Below are 22,678 nucleotides of genomic sequence, written 5' to 3'. Positions count from 1 at the left end.
AGATTCTCACATAACACCTACAAACATTTAAACTCCATCCACTTCATGGTTAGATTATTACAACCAGTGATGAAGACTGTCGGGCTGTAATCTCCCAGTCGATTAGTCGATTATTGGTCGATACGTTCTGGCTCGACCAAAATTCTGATTGTGATTGGTCGATTTTTTGCCGTGTTCATTTCATCAGGTGGAAAGCACTAATTGCTAATGGGGGTGTTTTCAGAGCACCGCTGTTTCACAGGTAACAGTCTGTCTTCAGAACACCCCCCTTGTTTTCACTTCTTTTGGATTAGCCCAACCCACTGGAGAAGAGAGACAGATTGAAGAAAGTAGACTACTAGAAGGTTTGCTGAATATTATTTATTTAATTGTGTAAGCGTTTAGTATAGTCAGTCAGTCCTCTTCTACCATGTCAACAAAGACATCGGCAGTGTGGCAGCATTTTTTTAAAAGTTAATAGTCTATTCATGTCTCAGCCGCGAAGCTGAGCTCCTATGTTCAGCTGCACAGAGTGGCTGAAATGATAGTGTCTGTCAGTTATTATAATACATATGACAAAAACAATTGTCTAAATTATGTTGCATATTCCTCAAAAGTTCTTGTGATGATATCACTTGTTGACAACATAGTACTATTTTCGGAAATCATAGGCTATGATATTGCGCAGGTGCACGTGATGCGACGCTGTCAGAGCCGGCAGACTCGTGTGTCAGACTCATTTCAGTGCAAAATAATTAGGTCAAAAACGATTTAATATACTGCAAATAGCCTACTAGTTTTTTATGTTTATTTATAATTCATTTAGGCGGACAACAAGGCTACCAAAGTTCTGTGCACAGTGCGCAGCTAATTAATTTAACCTTTTTTTTCCTAACGTCATTTTTAGTCTATTTTTAGTCGAAAATGTCAGGACTTCAGTCGACCAAGATTTTCTTTGGTTGATTACAGCCCTAGAAGTCTGTACCTTTTATTTTCTTTTACTGAACACTAGAGGGCAGCTTGCCTCCATTTTGACCATGGCTTTATTTCAACATCAGAGATTTATGCAGTAGATCTTAAAATGTCTCTTATGGATTAGACTCAGCATTTAAAGTTTTAGTAGTTCTTCTTGCTTGCTTCGCTGAAATCTTCATTATAAGCATAAATACATCTCTTTGAAGCACAGCAAACATTTACATTGGCGCATTAAATCATTTAGAACAGAATTGTTGGTTGGTGATTGATGGCACTCTTAAAAATTGTGATTTTAAAGTGGCAGCCTGTGGGAAGATCAAGATCAAGATGTGTCTCTGAAGATGGTGGTTTTATTTGTGTTTGAACTAAATATGAGTCTCAGTAAAATTTAAGTTTTATTTAAATTTCATCCTTACCATGAGAATAAACTTGACCCATTGTTTAAAGCATTAAAAGATGTGAGAGCAGATTCGCGTTACAGTCTTCACAACAAAAAATATTTTTCCGGGAGAGAGTCACGGAAATCCCAATAGCCTTCAGTCTCATGACAGGTAAATGAATAAATGCGTAAATGCAGACCAAGTGACGGCTAAAGAGATTATTTATGATCCTGTTTAACTCTCAGTATCTTTTTACAGGAGGATGATGCTCTTCTCAGGAGAGTTACAGAGCTCAATATTGTTGTGGATGGTGTTGAATTTAAAGATTTCTCTGCGTTTGTGTCCAGGTAAAGGGATGATTATGAAATGCTTAAAGACACAATATGTATGTACGATTTTTGGATTAAAATATCCGCAATTTTAACCAGTGTAACGGCCTTTGTAATTGCTTCACCTGTCAGTGACGTCATATCGATCTAGATTACTGCAGTGTGTGAGTAACATGACATAACTGTCAACACACTCAAATGTATTTTTAGTATGATTGTTTTGACCAAGTAAAACAGCGCTGCGTTACCTCACAATTTTAATTCGTCTAATAAAGTGACTGCATGAGTAGAAATTCAGCAATTGTGTCAGTTTTATTGGAGTGAAATAAAATAATGTGAATTTCAAGTTCAGGGAAGAAGGAAACGGGAACCCGGCAAGCGTTAAACTTAACTTTAATTGTAAAATAAACATAAACAACTAAACGAAAGGAGCGGCAGCAGCCGTCAGCGGCATATAAGCATAATTAAAGCTCCAGAGCTCCTCCATGGGACTCGAGACCAGTGTGTCACTCTGGTGTCTCATTAGCATTCGTTTCGCTCCCACGGATCTCTGCCCCGCCCTGCTTCATACCTTTGTAACATTAATAAAACTTTACTCGGATTGGTTTACATCGGCTGTTTAGGTGATGATGACAACTCCCATGATTCCACGCTCATTCGCGGTGTCATCAAGCTACGCTTTTGTTATTGCTTTTAATAAGCAAACCTCTAGCGGCAAAACCTACATATTGTGCCTTTAATATCTTTGGTGTGTTTGTATTTTACTTAATGTAATCATTTTTAACATTTGTTTTTAAAGGTAAGCGGATTCCATGGATCATTTTTACCCTTCACACAATGTTGGATTATGCTTGTTTGCATGATTGAATCAACAGAAATCCCATTTGGAGAAAATCCAAGTTGCATAATAGGTTACACAACATAAAACCTACAGTGTAAGTAAACATCAGACAAGTGAATTCCCAGACATCTTAGAAGAGCGTTCTGCTTCATGTTAGTCTTGTAAAAAGATACAAATCCAAACAAAACTCCATACAAGGGAAATAAATGTATCCAGGTGGCTCATTAGTGGGATGCTGAGTGAACACTGACCAGCTGTTGTTAACACAATGCGGGACAGTTACCGGTCTGCAGAGATCTGATTTTGTCATTTAGGACTGATTGACAAGTGTTGCAAGATCAGGTTTGGTCCCGCCTCCGGCAGATTGACTGATGGCAATGTACTCTTGAGAATCAGCATTCGAGCAAAATGCCACATAACCACAAAGATATTCCATCGTTAGACAAATAAGGACATTGTTTATGTGTTTGAGGAGTTTTTGTTATAAACCCCTGAAGGATCAGCTGAAGGATTTGTTTATACGTGGTCCAGGCCAAATTAACAAATAAACGTCACTGGTCATTAGGCATGTGGTCCGTATGTGTGATAGCTGCATCTTTCTTCCATTATGGAAGATTTAATTTTATTCTGTTCTGTTTTATTGTATTCTGTTCTGTTGAACTTTCTTCTTTGTTCTGTTATAATCCATTCTATTCTGTACGGTTGTGTTCTGCTGATTCCTTTGTGTTCTATTCTTCTAAATTCTATTCTGTTGTTTATTTTGTTATATTCTATATAATGTTTAATGTTCTGTTTTATTTTATTGTAGTATATTCTATTTTTCTCTATTTTGATTTATTCTGTTCTGTTGTTAATATGTTGTTTTTTCTGCTCTGTTTTGATCTGTTCTATTCTCTTCTCTGCTCTTTATTCTGTTGTATTTTGTCATTTTCTGCTTTGTTCTATTTTCAGTTCTATTCAATTTTTTTATATTCTGATGTGTTCTGGTCTTTTCTGCTCTGTTCTATTGCATTCTGTTGTGTTCTATTCTCTTTATGCTCTGTTATGATCTGTTCTGCTCTTTTCAGTTCTATTGTATTTTATTTTTCCCGTCCTGCTTTGTTATATTCTATTGTCTAATCTATAGTCATATGTTGCTGTATTCTTTTATGTTCTTTTCTCTTATGCTCTGCTGAATTCCGTTCTTCTGTATTATATTTTCTGTTCTGTTCCATTCCCTTCTTTTCTGTTCCTTTTTCATTTGTTTTGTTGTTCTATTTTTGTGGTAAAGCTCCTACAGGGCAGCTTCAAGGCAGGATTAGTTTTTATGTTGGTGGAGTAATCTCTCTATCTAAACTGTAGTCGGCTACTCTGCTGGTGCTATAATGAGGTTCAGTCATTTGAGTTCAGAGGAACGCTGCACCCAACATAATGATGTGTGGATTTAATGTTTAAAAGTGCTGTGTTGACGGTCCGTAACATGTCCCACTCATTAAACTGTCAGCAAATGGCACCAGCAAGTCAACGGCAGCCAGCAGCACCCCACAGTGTGTGTACTGTAAAAAGTGAACATGTGGACCACCTCTGGACTGTGTGAGGCAGGACAGTCTGTACAGACAACTCCACCAAAGACCTGAGAGTGATTGATGTCCTTGGTAAATTTAGTTGGTTTATCTGTTGTTGGTTTTTTAGTGTTAAACATCACTGTGGTCTGAAGTACAGTCCTGTCTTCAATTATTACTTGGACGATTACAGCACAACACTTGCCATTAAAGTAACACCTTTTGATGTTGATGTATCCAGCCTTTCACAGAGAATACAGCTGGCATAATTAAAAGGTTAAGTTATTTAGATTATGTGTTGTACAGCATACTTAGAAAATACTTGAAAATAGAGCTGAGGTTTGAACCTGCAGGGAACATTCATGGTTGTGGTCAATTTTAATAACAAGTTTATCCTTTCATGTCTTATCTGTAGCTTCATGCTACTTGGTAGTTGTTAATTCAACCCTTTTTTTTAAACCAACAACCCTCTGGTTACAACTGTAGATCCCTTTATCTTCATAATATTATTTGATACAAATGCATTACACTTAAACATTTGAATTACCAATGAATTTGATTCCATTTCAGAGTTTTGTTTTCTAAAGACATGACTATAGGATCTTCTATAGTTGTTCCACTTGGTCACATGGTTTATTTATTTATTATTATTATTAATTTTTTTTGGCTGAGATGTCAAATTACAGTTTGATGTAATGCTGCTGTTTTGGCGGCGGTTTGTTTGGGTCCTTTTCTAAAGTGCAGCCAGCCTCCTGGTCGCTGAATGGACATCTGGATCATATTGTCTGGTCTGAGAGTCTGTCCTGGCATGAAAGAGTCGGAAAAATACTGGAGATAATGATTCTCGCATAAGTCTGAGCTGTCTGTGCGTCTCAGGAAGACGCATTTTATAACCATTATGGCCCATGTAAACTAAAGAAGAATTTTTGAGCACTCTTGTGGTCAGGTACATAAGTGGATTCAGGCATGTCTGTGGAGAGGGTTTTAGAGCGCTTAAACTTTTTTTTATTTTTTTATTATCATTACTGTATCCTCTATAGCTGTGTTTGCTATTGTTGTTTATTCCGTTGTTGATGTTTTGATTTTTGACAACTGTGTTAAGTGTGAAGTTTGAAATGAAGCACAACCTCACTGATAAACATTATTAATTTGCTAATTTGGAACCTATACTACTAATGTGTTACCTATTCTTGTACTTAGTACAAGATTTCATGGCAAAGGGCCTTGGCAGGAAAATTAGAAAAACTAAAGGGACAACTTTATGGAAATTATCCAAAGGAGCCAAACATTGATTTGCCGTTAATTGGTCTGTAGAGTGATTCTGGCATTCGGTATGTTTAGTCTGTCGAACTTAAAAGGTTAGCATTCTAGGAAAGCTTAAAAATTACTTTTTCAGATTCAAGGTCCCCAATCAACAAATCTGAAATCGCATATTATGGAAATTGGCCATGGTACAACATGAGATCTGCTGGCGAGGGTGATTCGTCTGTGGTTTCTTTTGACCATTGTTAGATGTCAATCAAACCAGTTGTCTGATTAATGTTTATAAACTTTTAGCTAACCACCCAGATCCAAAAAGTGTAAGGCGTACATTATTTGTCTGGTTTTTAGATATTCTCAGGGAGCTTTTTCTCTAACTCTTGCCATTAAGCTGCTGTCTTTTACTCTTGGAGTGGATCCATTTAGTTTTGAGAGACTTACCATTTTTCCATCACTTATTACAACATCAGCTTTTCACAGACAAGACTCGAGAGTCATGGAAAGTTGTGTCCTGTGCCACAGTTTTTGGGCCCCTGGTAAATCTATGGAAAATCTCAAAATGTCTCGTAACGTCATCCTGTGAAGGGGATTAAACACAAATACACAGTTTATCCTTCTATATTGTATGCTGAACTTTACATCAAGGCGGTCTTTTTCCTGTCAAGTTGTTCATCAAATAGTTTGAATCTTTAATTAGAATGTATAATTTACCAAAGTGAGCATTACAATGTTGGGCATTCTGGGGTGTTAATGTTACAATACTGTCTTGTTTGCAGAGTGGAGGACACAAAAGATCTTCTCTTGTTCTTCAGGACCTTGAGGACGTTCTCTGAGAGATGTGAGGAAAGGCGTCAAACGTTTCAGCACTTTAAGGTAACCAGCAATAGAAGCAGTGACTAAGTTGCTCAATCAACTAGGGATAGACACCAATACTTGAGTACTGAGAAATGAAAGCAATGTTTGATCATGAAAGTAATTAAAAACTCCAGTGACAGTTACACAAACTTGTCGAAAGGAAACTCAATTTAAATTTATCTGGTTGTGGGGTCAATTTTCCGATTGATTGCAGCATAGTATTCAGACTTTTGGTGTTGTTATGCAGATAATATAATTTGTATTAATAAAAGTTTGTATTAAATTTAAGCATTTAACATTTTTTTGTACTACACTGTAATTGCAGACAGGGTTCCTACGCAGTTTGGAAAAGTATGGAATTTGATTTGAGTAATTTCAAGGTCTGGATAAATATGGAAAAAAGAAAACAGTATAGAAAAATAGTTGTGTTTCAACTATAGCCTCTATTCTTTTTTTTTTCAAAAATATAAAATTAAAATTTCTAAAAATGTATGTATGCAAAATGCAGAGTGTTTTCGTAGCAAAAGTTTAGCAATCCTTTAGTGATTGTCAAACACGACTGAATGAATTCAAGGTACACATTTTCATTACGCAAAACTGTTTGCCTTTACCATAACTGATGTATCAGAGGTCATTATATGCAGGTTATAAAGTGTTTTAGGTTTATTTTCATAATGTAAGCACATGTTATCACTTAGAGAAAACCAATGACAAAAACAGGGGGAAAAAATTATATTTACAGATTACTGTACTATATACCAAATATAATGCTGAATTTCACAAGGGAAAATGTATAGGAACCCTGGGTATAGATAATAATTATATATTAAGTTATAGAAAGAATATGATTATTTGCATCAATAACTATACAATACAATTACCTGATTTCTTAGATTTATTTACATCCTTTGAGGAAAATATATCAAAGATTGTACCTGGAATAACAAAGTTCTCCACTTTTATTACTTTTCTTGTGATGCTTTCTTTTGTACTTTGCTGTCTCTAATGTGTATAGGTATATCTCATAAGACTTTCTTAATGATAAAAATTGCTGAGATTGCTGAATGCCAGATTGGGAACAAATTCCAAGACTCGATGGCAGTGAAAGTTTGGGAATGAAGCCTCTGAGGCAGTATGAAAAACATTCCATTATTTGCTGGGACCATTGTGCTATAATGGCTGCCAATTTGGCAAGTAAAATGGAACAATATTACCCCACTTTTTCCAGAGCTTTCTGTGTGCACAATCTTTGGGTTTGATTGGTTTGAAGTTCACAGACAGTTTTTTTGAGCTGCACATTTTTTTGCTTTAACTGCAGTCTGGCTTATCTGTTATAAAAGATTAAAGCAAACTAGTCACAAGTTTTTAGAAAAAAAGTGTATTTGAACAACTAAAGTGAACATATGTTGATTTCATACAATGTTTTACTGTACAGTCTATTCATGTTTAATTCACACATAGGTAGTAATTACAAATTTAGCATATAAATAATATCCAAACAATAAATGAAAAGGTCAGTTGAGAAAGACCAGCGTCTTGGAACTTGGTATGGGTTCCTCGCCTCCTAATTAACTTAGCAGGCATCTTAATTTCAGCCAAAGTAAGACTTTTTAACAGTACTAGAAAGTGTCAGAAATTCACAGAGTTCTGAGGAATACTAGAAGCTTGACTGCTGCTTTTCATGATCTCACATTTTACTAAGCAGTAGCCTCCTCCAGTGGTTATTTACAAGGGATATAAAGTTATTCTTTCAAAGACTTGAGTTTCAGGTTCATCTACAAAGTCAATATCAAGAGGAAATCTTAAGTGTTTGGGCAGCTGTTACATAATTAGATATATAGTACAGATTCTCATGGTATTAACCTTTTGTACACTCAATTGTGCACAGGCACCAGGAGATTGAATGACTTTTCCTTCTCGGTTTTAGTCATCATCATTGGCTATCCAAGGACTTCTCGCAGCGTTGTACCTTTGATTCGGTTTTCATTGGTATCGCCCAATTGGCAGAGACTGCAGGCATATGAAACTGTTGGGGTACTGGCTGAGGATGACAGGATTTCCATCCATACGGATCTCGTTCATGTTGGGGCGGATGTAGTAAGTGTCGTTAGCTTTGCAGAAGGTGTCCACAGTCACAGATGTAATGTTATTGTTCTGTAAACAAAGCAACAGAAAAGGCAACAGTTCTTTCAAGACATTGTGTTTTTTTTTTTATATATTTACGTTTTGTAATTTTTGAACAAAACAAAAATTGTTTTTATGATTTGTGTGCAGAAGACTTGTTAGCATGCAAAACATGTTAAACTTTATTACCTGAAGGTGAAGTGTGCGGACAGTCTCTGGAACGAGAGGAACGGCCTCCAGTTCGTTGTGAGCAAGATACAGATTTATTAATTTGTTTAATTTCTGGAAGCAAAGAAGATCAATTGTTTTGTTTAGTGGTTGAGTGCAAAATGGTAAAACTAACAGATATGGCTGTTTTTGTCTTGCTCCAAGTAACTTTTTTTTTTTTTTAGTTTATCCCTTTAAGGAAGACATTTCAGAATATTTAGAAAAGTGGCAAACACAAAAACAAAAGGTTGTATGTTGGTAGTTTTCAAACAGGTTGTTTACTGGGTAGTTTGGAACAATGTTGAACATGTAATTGAAATAGGCTTATGTAATTCGGGGCTCTTTACCTTGAAAGCATTTGCCTTGATTCCTTTGGTTCTCAGCTTGTTGTGATTAGCGTTAAATGAGATTAATTTTGTTGGTAGCATTGGTAGCTTTACCAGCTGGTTTTCGCCCAGCGAGAGTTCTTCAAGCATGCTGAGCTTAGCAAACGCACCATCTTCAATCTCAGAAATGATGTTTCCAGTGAAGTCGATTCTCTTTAGAGTCACTACAGTAGATGAATGGAAAGGGAAAGAAGAGCATTAAATTAATAACTTGAGTGTTAAGCATCACGTTAGACACCTTGAAAATTTGACTCGGAAATGAGACTTTTTGCGTACTTGCTGCAATTTTTTTTTTTTTTTTTTTTTTTTGTCCTGTGGAAAGTCACCCTATTAATGGGGATTTAATTAGCATCCACTATGCTTATCCTATATATGTAACAAATTATCTTCAAAACTTTGGAAATAGAGGATTGCAGGATTAGCAATGGTGGTTTTCTGGTTATTTTGGTTTATGGGCTGATATTATAGTGTTTTGAAAGCCTTTTATGCATGGGGTCCCCAAAAGCGCTTTAAACACTGACTGCTCCCTTTAGCTAACTTTTTTTTATACCCATGATGCACTGCTGCAAACAGAGAAGTTTACCACATGTCCAAGTTTTTGTCAATACACATTCTTTGCAGAACATTGTGGTTCAGAAATGTGATCGATGTCTTTATGCAACGGAAGAGCTTGCAATCTCTTGCGATCACATTGCGGTTCATTTATCATGTCCCTTTGGAAATCTTTTGGATGAAATGGACTCATTTCTGAAAAGCAGCTGTTTGTCTCCTGCTCTCCTTGAGGGTAATCCCTTATCCTGTCCAGAAGAATTGTATTTGTTCTCCCATTAGTAAGGCTTTTAAAGAGAATGCCACAGCAAGTCAAGTCAGGAAGAACTCACCGATATCTCCGAAATCTTTGGCTGTTATCTTTTTTATCTTGTTGTACCGAGCGTAGAGGTAGTTTGTCTCCTTGGGCAGAGCAGGCACTGATGTCATATCTGGGTCGACCTCCTCACAGTAGACAGATCCAGTTAGACACACACACAGTAGACAAGTCGGAAGGTCTGGAACATGTACAAGTTTTTATTCAAAACAGGCAAGTTAATGAAACTGGATGGGCAAACACACATTGCTTCTTTCCTTTACCACTTCCCACTCACACAGACACAGCTCATGAACAAATAAACCTACATTAAGGGCTCTTGTGAGCAACATGTGGTCTTTTTAAAAAGAGCCCATTACTCATTCCTTTCAGACAGTTGACCAGGATTCAGTCGTTCATTACCTGAAGGGTCTCCCACAGGCGGCATTGGACTGGAGTCATCTGCGGTGTCGGCTGTCGCTCTCTGTAAAATGGCTTTATTGGTTGGTACATTTGGTTGTTTGACAGATTCCACATTCAGGTTAAACAGCAGTAATTAATGTCTTTAGATAATACATGTTTTTAGGAGCTTCCCAGCCTTTGCGTTTGATTTTAAAGGAAAAGTTTGCTCAAAAATTAGTTTTGTTGTCATATCATTCCAAACCTGTATATCTTTCTTCTGTAGAACACAAAAGGAGAAAGTCCTGTGCATTCAGTTACAATGAAGGGTAACTATACTAGTTAGTCCATATGACTTTATTCCACGTCATCTGAAGCCCTTTTGATAGCTTATGTTATTTACTGACAATATTCTTCTCCAGTGAACCATTGCAACCAGATTATTGAGTCAATGAGTCCTCGAAAACGTGGATACTTTTCCAAGTGCCAAAGACAGCTAGGACAAATATCAAGATTTTTTGTGAAAAATTACTTGATTTTGGTTCTTTCCACTACAGAAAACTCTTCTATAGCTTCAGAAAACTTGGGATATAGCGCGTCATGAATGGAAAACTTTTACAGCCCTTTTAAGGCACATTTGCATCCATTTTTTAATCGTGGAAACTTTAATCCCTGTTTTTTTATGAATGCATGAAAATCAGTAATCTTTTGTCTTTCATTGGCTAAAACAGTCACATGGGTTGTTAATAACACGAGGGTAGAGCTGCATGATTCCGGATAAATTGAGAATCATGATTTTTTTTATATATATATTTTTTTAATAGATATCAAAATTCTCCCACCATTATGAAAAGACAACTAAACAAAATAACATGTAATTTGTTAATTGCTGCAGACTATTTAAAAAATATTTATCTTGAATTAATTATTTTTTAAAAAATTGGGTTTGATGAATGATTCAATGACTTACTCTTGACTTCACTTGTTTCATTATTGGATAAATCAGCGTTTTTGAACGAATCTCGACAAAGTTAGGCAATTTTTTTAAAGCGCACTTGTCGCCACCCACTGATGTAACGGTGTAATTTATACAATCTTTGTTTGAGGCATACTTTCAAAAGGTGAGTTACTCTATTTTGATCGCTACCGTTGACATCAGTGTTTATATACGAACTATAAACTTTTATCCCAGTTCTTCTGTGATCATTTGAATTATTATAACACAGAAATAATGATACTTTGTGGTTGAAAAGACTGTTTATGAAGCTGTTTCATAATTAAACATGACAACTGCTTTCTCTGGGTCAGCGTCAGCGGAAATGCAGATTTGATTGTGCTTGTCAAAGGTTTAATAGACATAATAATAATTGTTGTCATTTAGGAATAAGATCGCATGGGTGTTTGAATCGAGATTGCGATCTTTTAACGATTAACTGTGCAGCTCTACATGAGGATAAGTAAATGATGACAACTTCATTTTGGGTAAACCTCTCCTTTTACATTCATGGATTTTTTGGACGATGATCTTGGATACGAGTGTCTGTCTGGACCTGTTTGCCCTCGGGCGCCTGTTAAATCACCCTGACGGTGTCTGACCCCATGAGTTAGCATGAAGCTGTGGGTGGGAGAATTTGAGCCTGAAGGAACTCCTCCAGAACAGATTGCTGACTAATCAGAAAGCTTCCACACCGTGCCGGGCAGCTGTTGAGACCATCTCTGACTCGGAGCGAACTCTCAGCTAATCATTTTATTTATTTATTTGAACAAAACTGACTGGTTTCAAAACCATCAGTGTATGGAAGTAATCTGACTTAATGGTGGAAATTTAACAGATGAATCCATGTAAATGTGTGGTATAAGTTAGTTAATCTAAATATATATATATATATTTTTTTAAGTGACTTAGCTTAATGGAAAGGTGAATAAAAGTGTCATTTTAAATTGTTAGTTACATAGAATATTAATTAAAGCAAAAATAATAATTGATTTTTGATAAGTGCTGTAAATTCATTAATAATCTTAATTAGTGCTCTGTTGTATAAATATATTGGTTAGTTTAAATAGTGTTTTATATATTCATTTTTTATTTATATCATGTTATATTTATTTTATGTTCTCATTTTCATATATAGCTCAAGAATGTGTGTATATATACAGTGATCTATTAATCAGTTGTATAAATATATTGGGCAGCTTAAAACATTTATTATAGGTGAAACATTTATTGTAGCTAATATTTAATTATATTATTAATTTATATTAGTTTATATTTAATATATTGCATTACATTTAATGTGTGCTATATGACTTAAATGTATAATAATTCAGTGGGAATGAGCAAACTAAACAAATAAAATGCATAATAAAGTGGACAAGCAGTAGACAAAAGCAAACACATCTTTAAATATTCTGTTCTGTCAGCCTATGCAGAACATAACGATTAATCATAAAATAAAAACACACAGTTTACCTTATTCCTCTGTGCTCTTACATCGATTCCCTCAGTAAGTGCTACATCCTCCAGCCTGTGATGCCTGTGATTGTGGTAGTGTGCACCAGATGCTGAGAGCACCCATGATGCCAATATGACTGCTGAAATGAGCATTCTCAGCCTTGTCCCCATTGTATCTGAAGACTGGGATGTGTTCTGCCACGTTAAAGAGCAGAAGCGCAGTGCAGGCAGTGTTTGGCTATTTTCTTGGTGCCTGTGAGTAAAATGTGATCTGTCAAATCAGGATTTTAAGCCCCACCACAGGCTGCCAGAGGAGATCCTTAAGTGGGAGTTTATGGAACAGACCTTAACCCTTCGCATTCCCATCTGTGCTGATCGGACCACTGTGTCGCCTGCAGGGCTTGGCCATGTTTGTGGTCTGCTGGAAAAAGCAGAAGGCAATGAAAAGGAATGTTAGTTTTTACTTTGGAGATTTGTAGCTTTGTAATTAGTAATATTGAGGCTGGTTTGGCTCTTCTTAGCTCTGTACTTAATTAATCTTTACATTTCTTAGAGAAGCAAGAAAATGGGAGGATAATGCTAACACAAAAATGTGTCAGGACATTAGGATAGATCAATTCTAAATTTCCAAATTCTTTGATAGTTATAGTTGTGCATTCTCAATAACTTTGCTACATTGTTAATTTTTATTTTGCTTGATATGGGATCTTAAGACATGTCGAGTTTCGATAGCATTTTACAGTCAATTTGTCTTAATTAGATTTGCAGGAATTTGCAACAAGACAATAGAGGAACTTTAGGATTGATCTGCTGTGCGTCTCAACTGTGATTAAACATTTTCAGTCTGTTTTGTGTAGTTTACAGGTTTGCCTAAATACATTTAATTAAAAACATAAAATAGATTAGAGAAACAAAGCTCCTCTATAAAACAGACACTTGAAGATCAAGGTGAAGAAAAACATGTTTAATAGGAAACATGTGACTGTTTTACACCCTAAGACAAGACGAAAGGCGCCTCGGCCCTTCGAAATAAACATATATGGAAATTGAGAGAAAGAGATGGAAATTGAGAAGGAATTACATGACAGGTGTGTTAGCAATTATACCAACCTGTAAAAGTTTACTGTACGGGGAAAAAGGGCCATATACTTAGAAATGTTTTCTCAGTGCTGATCCTCTGTGGTACATTTCTCCGTCAGGGTGGTTTTTTCACCACATGATTCAAAATATTTAAACGTTACCCCTCCACACTAAGAACTGGAGTGTAAGAATGTGCAAAACTACATGTTTTCATTATTGATTGGTCAGTGAGTTGTGAACAGTAGTCGGTCATGGAAGCTCTGTATAATTAGTAAAGATTGACCAATGATTTTGATTAATAATAATTTTTGATATTTACTCTTAATCAGTTATTGTTTTTTAATATCTATCATCTACCAATAAATGCCACCATCTGGCAAGACTTTAAAGTATAGCTCCCAAAAATGGCCTTACAGGTGAGGCTAAAAGTATTGGCAGTTGCAAAAAGTTTGCTGCTTCATTATTTATAGATTATTTATTCACATGCTTCTATAGCTATGTTTACATGGACAATCTTTGTTTCAATCAGAATGAAATCATTCTGATTAATGAATCTGAACACAGTGTTTACATGAATGCTGAGGTGATCGGGTTGATTTGTGCATTTGTCACCAACTTCAAATTGGAATTGATCTTTTGACATGCACACACTGCTTGAATATACACGAGTTTCCCACTGTCTGCACATACTAGCATCCTCCTACCATTGCTTCTTTTCTTTGTTTTAGGGCGCTTTCACACTTGGTTCGATTGCCTGTTCCGAACCCGAGTTCGATTGCTCCCCCCTCCCCCTGCCCCCGATGGACTGTGTTCACATTATATTACTTCTATCCGAACCACGGTACGCTTGCGTCATCAGGCTGCAGCTGGCGTAATGCTGTTGCTTGGTAACCGCGAATGAAAAGGCGCCCAAATGGATAGACTTGCTCGGTTGACATTTGTTCTTTTTTTTAACCTTTGGTTTTGTTTTCAACATAGACATACAGAAACACACTTGCGTCTGTCTGCCGCAAAAATTCTGAAAACGTTTTAGACAGCTGTCCGCCGTAGACAATTTATACGTCATCAATAGCGGTTCACTTCCGCGGTTTGGTTCGATTGCGTTCATATCAGCACCGAACCGTACCCGAGTTCACATGAACCGTACCCCAGACCACCTTTTTAATCGGACTCGAGTACGGTTCGCGTGTGCGCACCCGAGTTCGGAAGACAGCGTTCACATCATCCAAACGAACCGAACTCTGACGTCATTCGAACCCGGGTGCACACCAAAAGTGCTAGTGTGAAAGCGCCCTTAAAGGTACACTGTGTAGGAATTTCTCCCATCTAGCGGTGAAATTGCATTTTGCATTCAAACGAATAGTGCTTTCTAGCACCTCGCTTTTTCAAATGCGTGTTGCAACTACAGTAACAGTTATGTACCAAGAAGCTATGACAACATGTCTTCCAATAGCACTTCATCGAGTTTTCTTTCGGGTGATGAGGTTTCGCCGGTCACGTTTCCTTTTAAATTAAATGTTTTGCTTTTTTGGCGACAAGGATTCCTTCTCCTGTGGCTCGGCATAAGTATGATGCTGCATTATGAACTACCGTGCAGTGCAGCCTTTCAAATTTGCCAGGGCAGTGACAAGCGCCTCTCACTGATCTCCTTGTCCGTTTCAGCTGGTTTCAGTCACGTGACGCTGGCTCTGAACGAAAACGCGTTGTGGAAACGTGTTGAGGTAGGCTAGTGCTTTTTGTCCCTCTCTGCTATTATAGTTTTTCAAAATGGTAGAACGACATGGAAGCCTCCTTGGACTTACCCATCCAAAGTAAATAAAGATAAGAAATTCTTCACTTACGAGGATAAGTCAGATCATTGGCAGAGGTAATTTTACACCAATGAGGACATATTTATGAATAAAGACATTGATTTTAGCTAATAAAATATTTAAACTACACAGTGTACCTTTAAAAAACAGACTTAATTATATATTACGGGTCCTGATTTGGAGACAACAGGTACATGAAGCTTTGTGCTGTGCTGCTTATATTTATCAAGCAGTAAAAAGCCTGTTTCCACGGCCAAAACAAGGCATCTGTGGATGAGAGTCCGAAGCAAGGACTGGTAGAACGTTGTACTGCACCACTTCACAGACGATGAGTGAAAGGAGAATTTAAAATGACACTACAGTCATGACACTTTAACAACAACAGCTCAGTCTGTGCGTCATACGCCATTGCGGCATTTCTACGCCATTGCACATGCACCAAACTTTCCAGTTTCAGTTTTCAATCTACAGTATGTTACCACCCCTTTCAAACTGAATGAAATTTAAATTGGATTTAGCCAATTCATTCCTATTGACGTGGTTACATGTGACTTTTTTTTATTCCGACTGTGCTACTAATCCGGTAACAAACGGATTAATAGGGTCCATGTAGACGCATCTTATGGTATGCTGGAAAACAATGATAAGCATTTCATAAGTTTAAAGGCTTTTATTGGCAAAAACATTAAATATATGCATATAGTCAATATTTACTGTGTTGACTCTTCTTCTTCATAACCTCTGCAATTCGCTCGGGCATACTGGATATCAGCTTCTGGGCCAAATCCTGACTAATGGTAATCCAATCAGTCTGCTCTTATAATCCAGTCAGAATGATGGAGTGATTTTACTAGACTAGTTCATGTTCACACTTTCCCATGAGCTGATGATATGATTAGTGAAATTATGTTTGGTCAATGCTGGTCATTTTGTGCCAGGGTCGAAAAACAGTGAAATTTGGGTTTTTGTAATAATTATTGTGTACAATTATTTTAAATGCATCTGATCTGTATTGTTTTCCTTTTTTGTTGCTTTTTGCTTCATGCTGGATCCTACCCTTTTCAGCTTCAAAAGCATCTTACAGTAATTTCATCAGAAAAAGACTAGCTTTGTTGTTTATTATATTTACATGCATTACAGCGCAATGTACTAATGTAGATACATGCTTTTTACTGTATTAATGGAGAGAAAAGTGACATTGTGCAAAACAAAGCAAACTTTGAATCAGAACTTTCTGTACATAGCAATTACGATTTTGGACACATTTTATGCTGATTAAGATGCATCAGAGCATACACATGCATACAGAAAATCAAATAGAACGTTCAAGCAGCAAGGAATGTAATATTCAAAGTTACTAATATACGTATGTTTAATAATATCTAAATCATAAATCCTGTTTTATTCTTATACTTTGAATAATGAATAGTTTGGTTTGTTGAACTATGTATGACGCATCTCAAAAATCTATGTCGATAGCCTTGTTGCCCCAGGCCTTTTTGGTTTTTCATATTTTTGGGGTTCAGAGTCATCTTCATCATCCTTCCTTTGGTTTCCGTAAAATATCATCATCAGCCTTGGGAAACATCTGTAAGTATAGTAGTCCAATGGTCCTCTTAGCTTATTGTTGTCGAGCCGCATGAAGGTCAGCATGTTAGGGTTGCCAAGGTCCAGTGATGGACACATTAGAGAGACATTCAGATCTGCAAAGAGACCAAGTAATTTTAGCATATGTCGTTATTTGATTGATATTTGATAAAGGGTTGGAGAACACTGCAGTGGAGCAGTTCAATCAATTTCTAATGTGTTTTTTGAATAGCTTTTTTTTTTGTTGTTGTTTAAATAAAGTAAGCATGCTTTATTCTACATTTGTACCTTTAGATTTGAACCTACCTTTAAAGTCATTGTGATTTAGATACAGATGTTCCAAGGTCCTGGGAACAAAAAACGGTTTGGAGAGCTGGTTATGGCCCAAATGGAGCTCCATCAGTTTGGACAAGTTGAAGGCAATGTATGCAACGGATTTGAGTTTATTGTGTGACATGCGTAGGGACAAGAGATTGGGAGTCTTCTTAAAGTAGCCCTCGGGTATGGTGGATATTAAGTTGTTTTCCAGCGATATCTGCTGAATCGATTCTGGAAGGTCTGTTGGCATGGACTTGAGCTTATTGTTGCACATGTTGATTTGCAAGAGGCTCTTCATGCCAGATAGGATCTTTCCTTTAATACCTGCATCTGTTAGTCTGTTGCTGCACAAATCCAGCACTGTAAGTTTTGTAAGCTCTCGTGTAGCTTCAGCCGGTATCTTTGAAATTTTATTGAAGCCCAAATTAAGTCTTTTAAGAGCTTTTGGCAAAGGAGAAGGAACGTCTTCCAGATTATTATGCTCAAGGTGTAACTGAATGAGTTCTTTGAGTATACTGAAGACATCTTTATCCACCTTAGATGACTGGAGCTTATTGTAGCTGAGGTTGATTTCCCTCAGGGACGTGGCATTAATGAAAGGCTTTGAAGTTATTTCTTCTATGTCGTTATGCTGAATGTACAAGTGGCGGACGTGTCTTGGGATGTTGGGAATTGCCTTGAGTTTTCGCTGGTCGCAATACATGGCAAATGGATAGGATGAGGAGCAGAAACACTCACTGGCACATTCGTACGAATACATTATTTGGGCATCGTAATCCGGTTGTTGAGTTACAGATTGTTGAGGAACTTCGGGCGAGGAGTTGTCATCTATGTCGTAATCGATATAGTCAAGCTCTTGAGAAAGTACCAGAGCTCCAGAGAGCAAATGCAGACATAGTATTTTCAAGATCCGTGACGATGTCATGGTTTAGTTTGCTTTTCCCTGCTATCTGTTTGGAACGGTCACAAAAAAAGAAGTGTATTTTGAAAATTAGAAAAAGGTTATTAGGACTTTGATTGTACTGAAATAATCAGTATAATAATGATCATCATCAATAATATCTTACAATAATATTTAAGTGTGCTACGTTCCACAAAAAACAGTGTGAATAGAAAGTGACACATAAAATAGACCACAATGAGAGTTTGAGACAGAGTTATACAAGAACTGGGTTTTTATTCACTTTTTTTGATCTTCTTAAAGCGGTTTGGTACTTTTCCAGAACAAACAAACACCCCTAATTGCACATACTTTGGGCAATATGACATTTTTCTGTAAATGTTGATATTTGTTTAGTGTTCTCTTCTGTTGTGATGTCTGGGATGAATTATCTCAGCAGGGGTTTTACTGTGCTTGTTGAAGGTAAAGCCTATGACTCAGTTGTTGACTGACCTAGTATTAATTGGTACTTATGTTGTTGTTTTTTAAACTTCTAAACACAACCATTTTGGAAAAGCAAACACTCCCTTGTAATTTAGGAAAGAACTCTTCTTGGATTTTTGTTTATATTTGGTGTAATATTCTCCTACACTAAAAATATCTAGTTTGGTCATAGTACTAATATGAGCTGGCAAAGCAGCTAGATAAAGTGATCCAAAAAATACAGCGAGTAGTTAATCTAATTTAACTACTGTAACTGCTCAGTACAACAGTCTCTCTCAAGTCATTTTCTTGTCTCCTGCAGAACTTTGACGTGTTGGTATGTTGGCTATGATTTTAATGTTGCTCAGTTAAATAATGACTTATTCTGTAAATTTGAAGCTCTTTTTCATTAATCAATCATAGAAATATTTTTCATAGTTGATTCAAACCGCATGTGGAGGAATGTTTAAATTTGAATTGGCCCTTTAACTTGTTTGTCTTGATAAGCACATTTTTAAAATTCAGAAAATATCAGTTCTCCTGTGTATAATTCCTTAACTGCGGATACTAAATTTTATATATAAAAAGGTTTTAGAAGCATTGCCATTAAGTCTTGTGACCTGACTTTTGCATGTGGGTTGCTAAAATGTAAGAGGAATAGGAATATACCTCTTTTTATTGTCATGCTCAAAGCAGTTATTTTTGGAGACATCAATGTGAATAATGTATATGCTTGCAAAAAATCTCACACAAATTAGTACAAAATGATTTCATTACGAAGCAGTATATATTGTACTATCTTTAAAATCATGATATCATACCTGTGGGGTCGTTTTTCTCTCTGTGGGAGGCCGAGTGAAATCGTGAACACCGAGTGCCCAAGATGAAACACAGCAGCCCCTTCAGCTTGGACGATGTTGCCTAAAGCAGGGAAATGTTTTTTCTCCTGGGACGAGCGTGAAAGATTACTTCTGTGGTTTCCCCCACAGCAGCATTAGCCGTTTTGGGAGAGATTGTGATCTGCCTCTTTTCCGTGGAAATGATTCTGGAAGCGTTTGGTTGCATGTGTTCGGTGACCTCAGTAAAGCCTCGTGGTCTCATCTGATTCTTCTTTTCCCCTTTTGTTGAGTTGAGGTGAGGTTGAAGTTTCCAGACATAGTTCTGGAAGGAATGGCCTAGTATCCAGTCCACATTATTGTATGTGGACAGTAAAAAATTTAACCCACAAAATTAAGGCCAGACTCATAACAGGTGTTGCACTAGTGCAGCTAATGTTATGCAAAAAGATTTAAAGCTATTGAAGGGAGTGGATTCTTTAGCCCGGCTTCCAGAAAAAAAATGAAATATGGACTCGTTTTGTTTGAGAAAGGTCTTCAACATATGTTAAAACATCTATCTGTTCTTCTAGCTCACCATGAAGACTATAGGTCACAAGGGTCATTGGCACCAACAGTTTAGGTGACCATTTCTTTAGTTAAAGCATTTAATTTACTGTTCCATATTACAGTGTCCTCTCATTGAGAGAAAGAACTTGTTATCTGGATGTTTTGGGAAGAGTCTCCTGTTTATCGTTAGAGCCCGACCAAATCCAACCTTGAAGAAGCTGTGTGTGTGTGTGTCTGTGTGTGTGTGTTAGCATTCTTGGTTAAAGGTTAAGGAACAGGTTAAGTGGCATTATTGGAGATTGACTGACTTGTTTTCTTGGACATGCTGGCGCCTAGACGCACAGTCTTGTGACCTCGGAGGGCCACTCGTAACTAACTCAGGGTCCTGGTGGCAGCCGTACAGACTGGAGATGTGCTACTGCCTATCAGTCCATGTGTGGACATTTACTATGTTTATCTATTTCTTAGCCAATCAGAATCATTCAACCTGAAGTAATGACGTAGCTTACACCTTGGTGAAGCTGACTTCTGTCTGATGAAACCGCTAACTATCTTCCGTCAAATTTTTCTTTATTATAATTCTGACTCTTGTCTTAAATTGACTGCACTTCTAACTCTTGGTGTTAATAAATCATGTCTGGTCCTTGGGTCTTTAACTGTAAATTCCCTAACACTATATACTAATAAAATACTACTCATATTTTTATTAGGCCTATATTATATTTTATTAGAATTAAATGTATACTATTCTAGATATGTACAGTAAATTAAAACAAAACTTCAGCCAGTGTTCATCCAAAGTTTAGTTTAGTGAGAAGGAAGATTACAGTTGGCAAATTTAAATGCCTAAAATGCATTGCAACAATTAAGTGGGTTCAATTTAATTGGTTTAGACATTTCTAGCTCACTATATGGAGGCCTTTTTCCAGTGCTTGTACTGTATCAGAGTAAAACCACAGACGGTCTCTCATGACCCGTCTACAGAGTGTCCTTTTTTTTGTTTTTCAGTTTTTTTCAGAGTTGGCTAGACAGACCCCTCAGCACTCATTCTGTCAACTGGAAGATTTGTTTTTGCTGCTGCCCACATGGCAGACGCTGAGAAGTCTCCGCAGCATGAACGCTACTGCGGGTTGAGAAAAAAACCCCGTCAAGATTGTGATCCCAAGAGGTTCTTTTGGGGCATTTTTTTGTAAGGAAGGGGGTGAAAACTTGGCAAGCCGTATTTTTTGGTCTTTGATAAACTTCAGCCTGGTTTTTTTGTGATGGATATTTGACGTTACAATAATATTTAGGCTTGGGAAAGATGAGCAGTTGCATGCAATCTGCACATGAGCAATGCTCTTTAATAATATTAACATTAAGAGGACCATCGCTTCTGGGGAACATGCAAATGCCCATATGCTTTGCATTTTAATTCTCACACTTTGTGCTTTCACAACTGGGAAACACGAATGGACGTTTGTAGTCCCATTTGAATTTTGAATGCGATATGCTTCTATACTCATTTATCATGATGACAGTTAGTTTATTGTGCTTCTTAAAGACCAATTAGATGACCAATTATTTATATTCAAAGTAAGCTTATACAGTTAGGGGAGTGAAGAAAGACTGTGTTTATTGTCTTAGGTTTGACATTGTGAATATGAAATAGTTTTTCCAGTTAAATAAAGGTTTAACTGTTGACCAACACAAAAGTGTAAACTCCATTGGTCTACAATTTTAATCTTAAAAAAAAAAAAAATTGAATCCACAAACGTGTGTCTGAACAAAACAGTGTTTTAGAGACTTTATTGAAACTGTTCCGGGAAGGGAAGGGGGTCTGGTGGCTCTCTTGAAAGGAGCTGATAAAAACAAGCTGGGTGGTTGTTTTCTGTCTTAGTTCAAAGGTATTTACTTTGGAGGGAAATTGGATGGGGAAAATTATGAGGTGTGTGCTGTGCAAGGAAGATTTAAACTAGACCTAGAATCAGTTCTTCATAGCTCTGCTCTCAAATTTGACACACGTTTACTTATTTGGATTTGCAAGAGTTAAACCTTATGTTCTGTTTGTGATCCAAGAGACCCGAAGGCCATTTAATGGCTAAAAAACCCCTGAAATTAACCAGACGCATAAAGGTACATTAATACCTGGTCATTTCAGATATTTAATAAAGATTGATTCGTCATACAAGTGGAAATAATACTGTGCAGGATTGTTCAAATATAAGCGTTTACACTGAATATGAGAAGGAAACGTATTGGTGTATCTTTAAACAATTTTATTTCTGTGTCCGAATCCCTCAGGTGTTTTCTGGGGCTCAAAGATCCTAAATGATCCAAACCTGTTGTGAGTTTTTTGGAGACGCCGGTATGCAAGACGTGGCAGAAGCAGATCAGGCCAACCTGAAGATTTGTTCCATATGTTTCCTGAGCAGAGCCTCTCTCTCTAGCCACCACCCCTCGGTGTTGTTTTTTCCCCCATTTAACCCGTTCAGACCCAAATTATATTACAGGGACACAAAATGAGCTGATTGGTTGAAATCTAGCTGTTTTGCTGTTGTAAACAATGAAACCCACTATCCA

At 36.9% G+C, this 22,678-nt stretch overlaps 3 protein-coding genes across 4 annotated transcripts in view; 1 reads left to right on the top strand and 2 right to left on the bottom strand.

The window, feature by feature from the left end:
• Nucleotides 1–22,678, top strand: part of cenpp (centromere protein P) — a 48,899-nt gene that overhangs the window by 3,080 nt on the left and 23,141 nt on the right. For both annotated transcript variants that reach the window (XM_079890430.1, XM_079890431.1), the window contains exons 5-6: nucleotides 1,593–1,681; nucleotides 6,082–6,178. In XM_079890430.1, the coding sequence (XP_079746556.1) occupies nucleotides 1,593–1,681; nucleotides 6,082–6,178 (186 nt within the window). The remainder of the gene's footprint in view (nucleotides 1–1,592; nucleotides 1,682–6,081; nucleotides 6,179–22,678) is intronic.
• Nucleotides 7,853–12,878, bottom strand: ogna (osteoglycin, paralog a). Its single transcript, XM_079890432.1, has 6 exons — nucleotides 12,591–12,878; nucleotides 10,145–10,205; nucleotides 9,759–9,923; nucleotides 8,839–9,041; nucleotides 8,474–8,566; nucleotides 7,853–8,314 (listed from the first exon to the last, which is right to left on the bottom strand). The coding sequence occupies exons 1-6, from the start codon at nucleotides 12,741–12,743 to the stop codon at nucleotides 8,144–8,146; spliced, it is 846 nt and encodes a 281-aa protein (XP_079746558.1). The 5' UTR covers nucleotides 12,744–12,878; the 3' UTR covers nucleotides 7,853–8,143.
• On the bottom strand, nucleotides 16,120–19,934 carry omd (osteomodulin). Its single transcript, XM_079890428.1, has 3 exons — nucleotides 19,553–19,934; nucleotides 17,357–18,318; nucleotides 16,120–17,166 (listed from the first exon to the last, which is right to left on the bottom strand). Exons 2-3 carry the CDS (start codon nucleotides 18,291–18,293, stop codon nucleotides 16,931–16,933), a joined length of 1,173 nt encoding a protein of 390 aa, XP_079746554.1. The 5' UTR covers nucleotides 18,294–18,318; nucleotides 19,553–19,934; the 3' UTR covers nucleotides 16,120–16,930.

Source organism: Squalius cephalus, assembly GCF_949319135.1.
Source record: "Squalius cephalus genome assembly, chromosome: 13".
NCBI lineage: Eukaryota > Metazoa > Chordata > Actinopteri > Cypriniformes > Leuciscidae > Squalius > Squalius cephalus.
The sequence above is the reverse complement of the archived record's forward strand: the minus strand, read 5'-3'. Positions and strand labels throughout refer to the sequence as shown.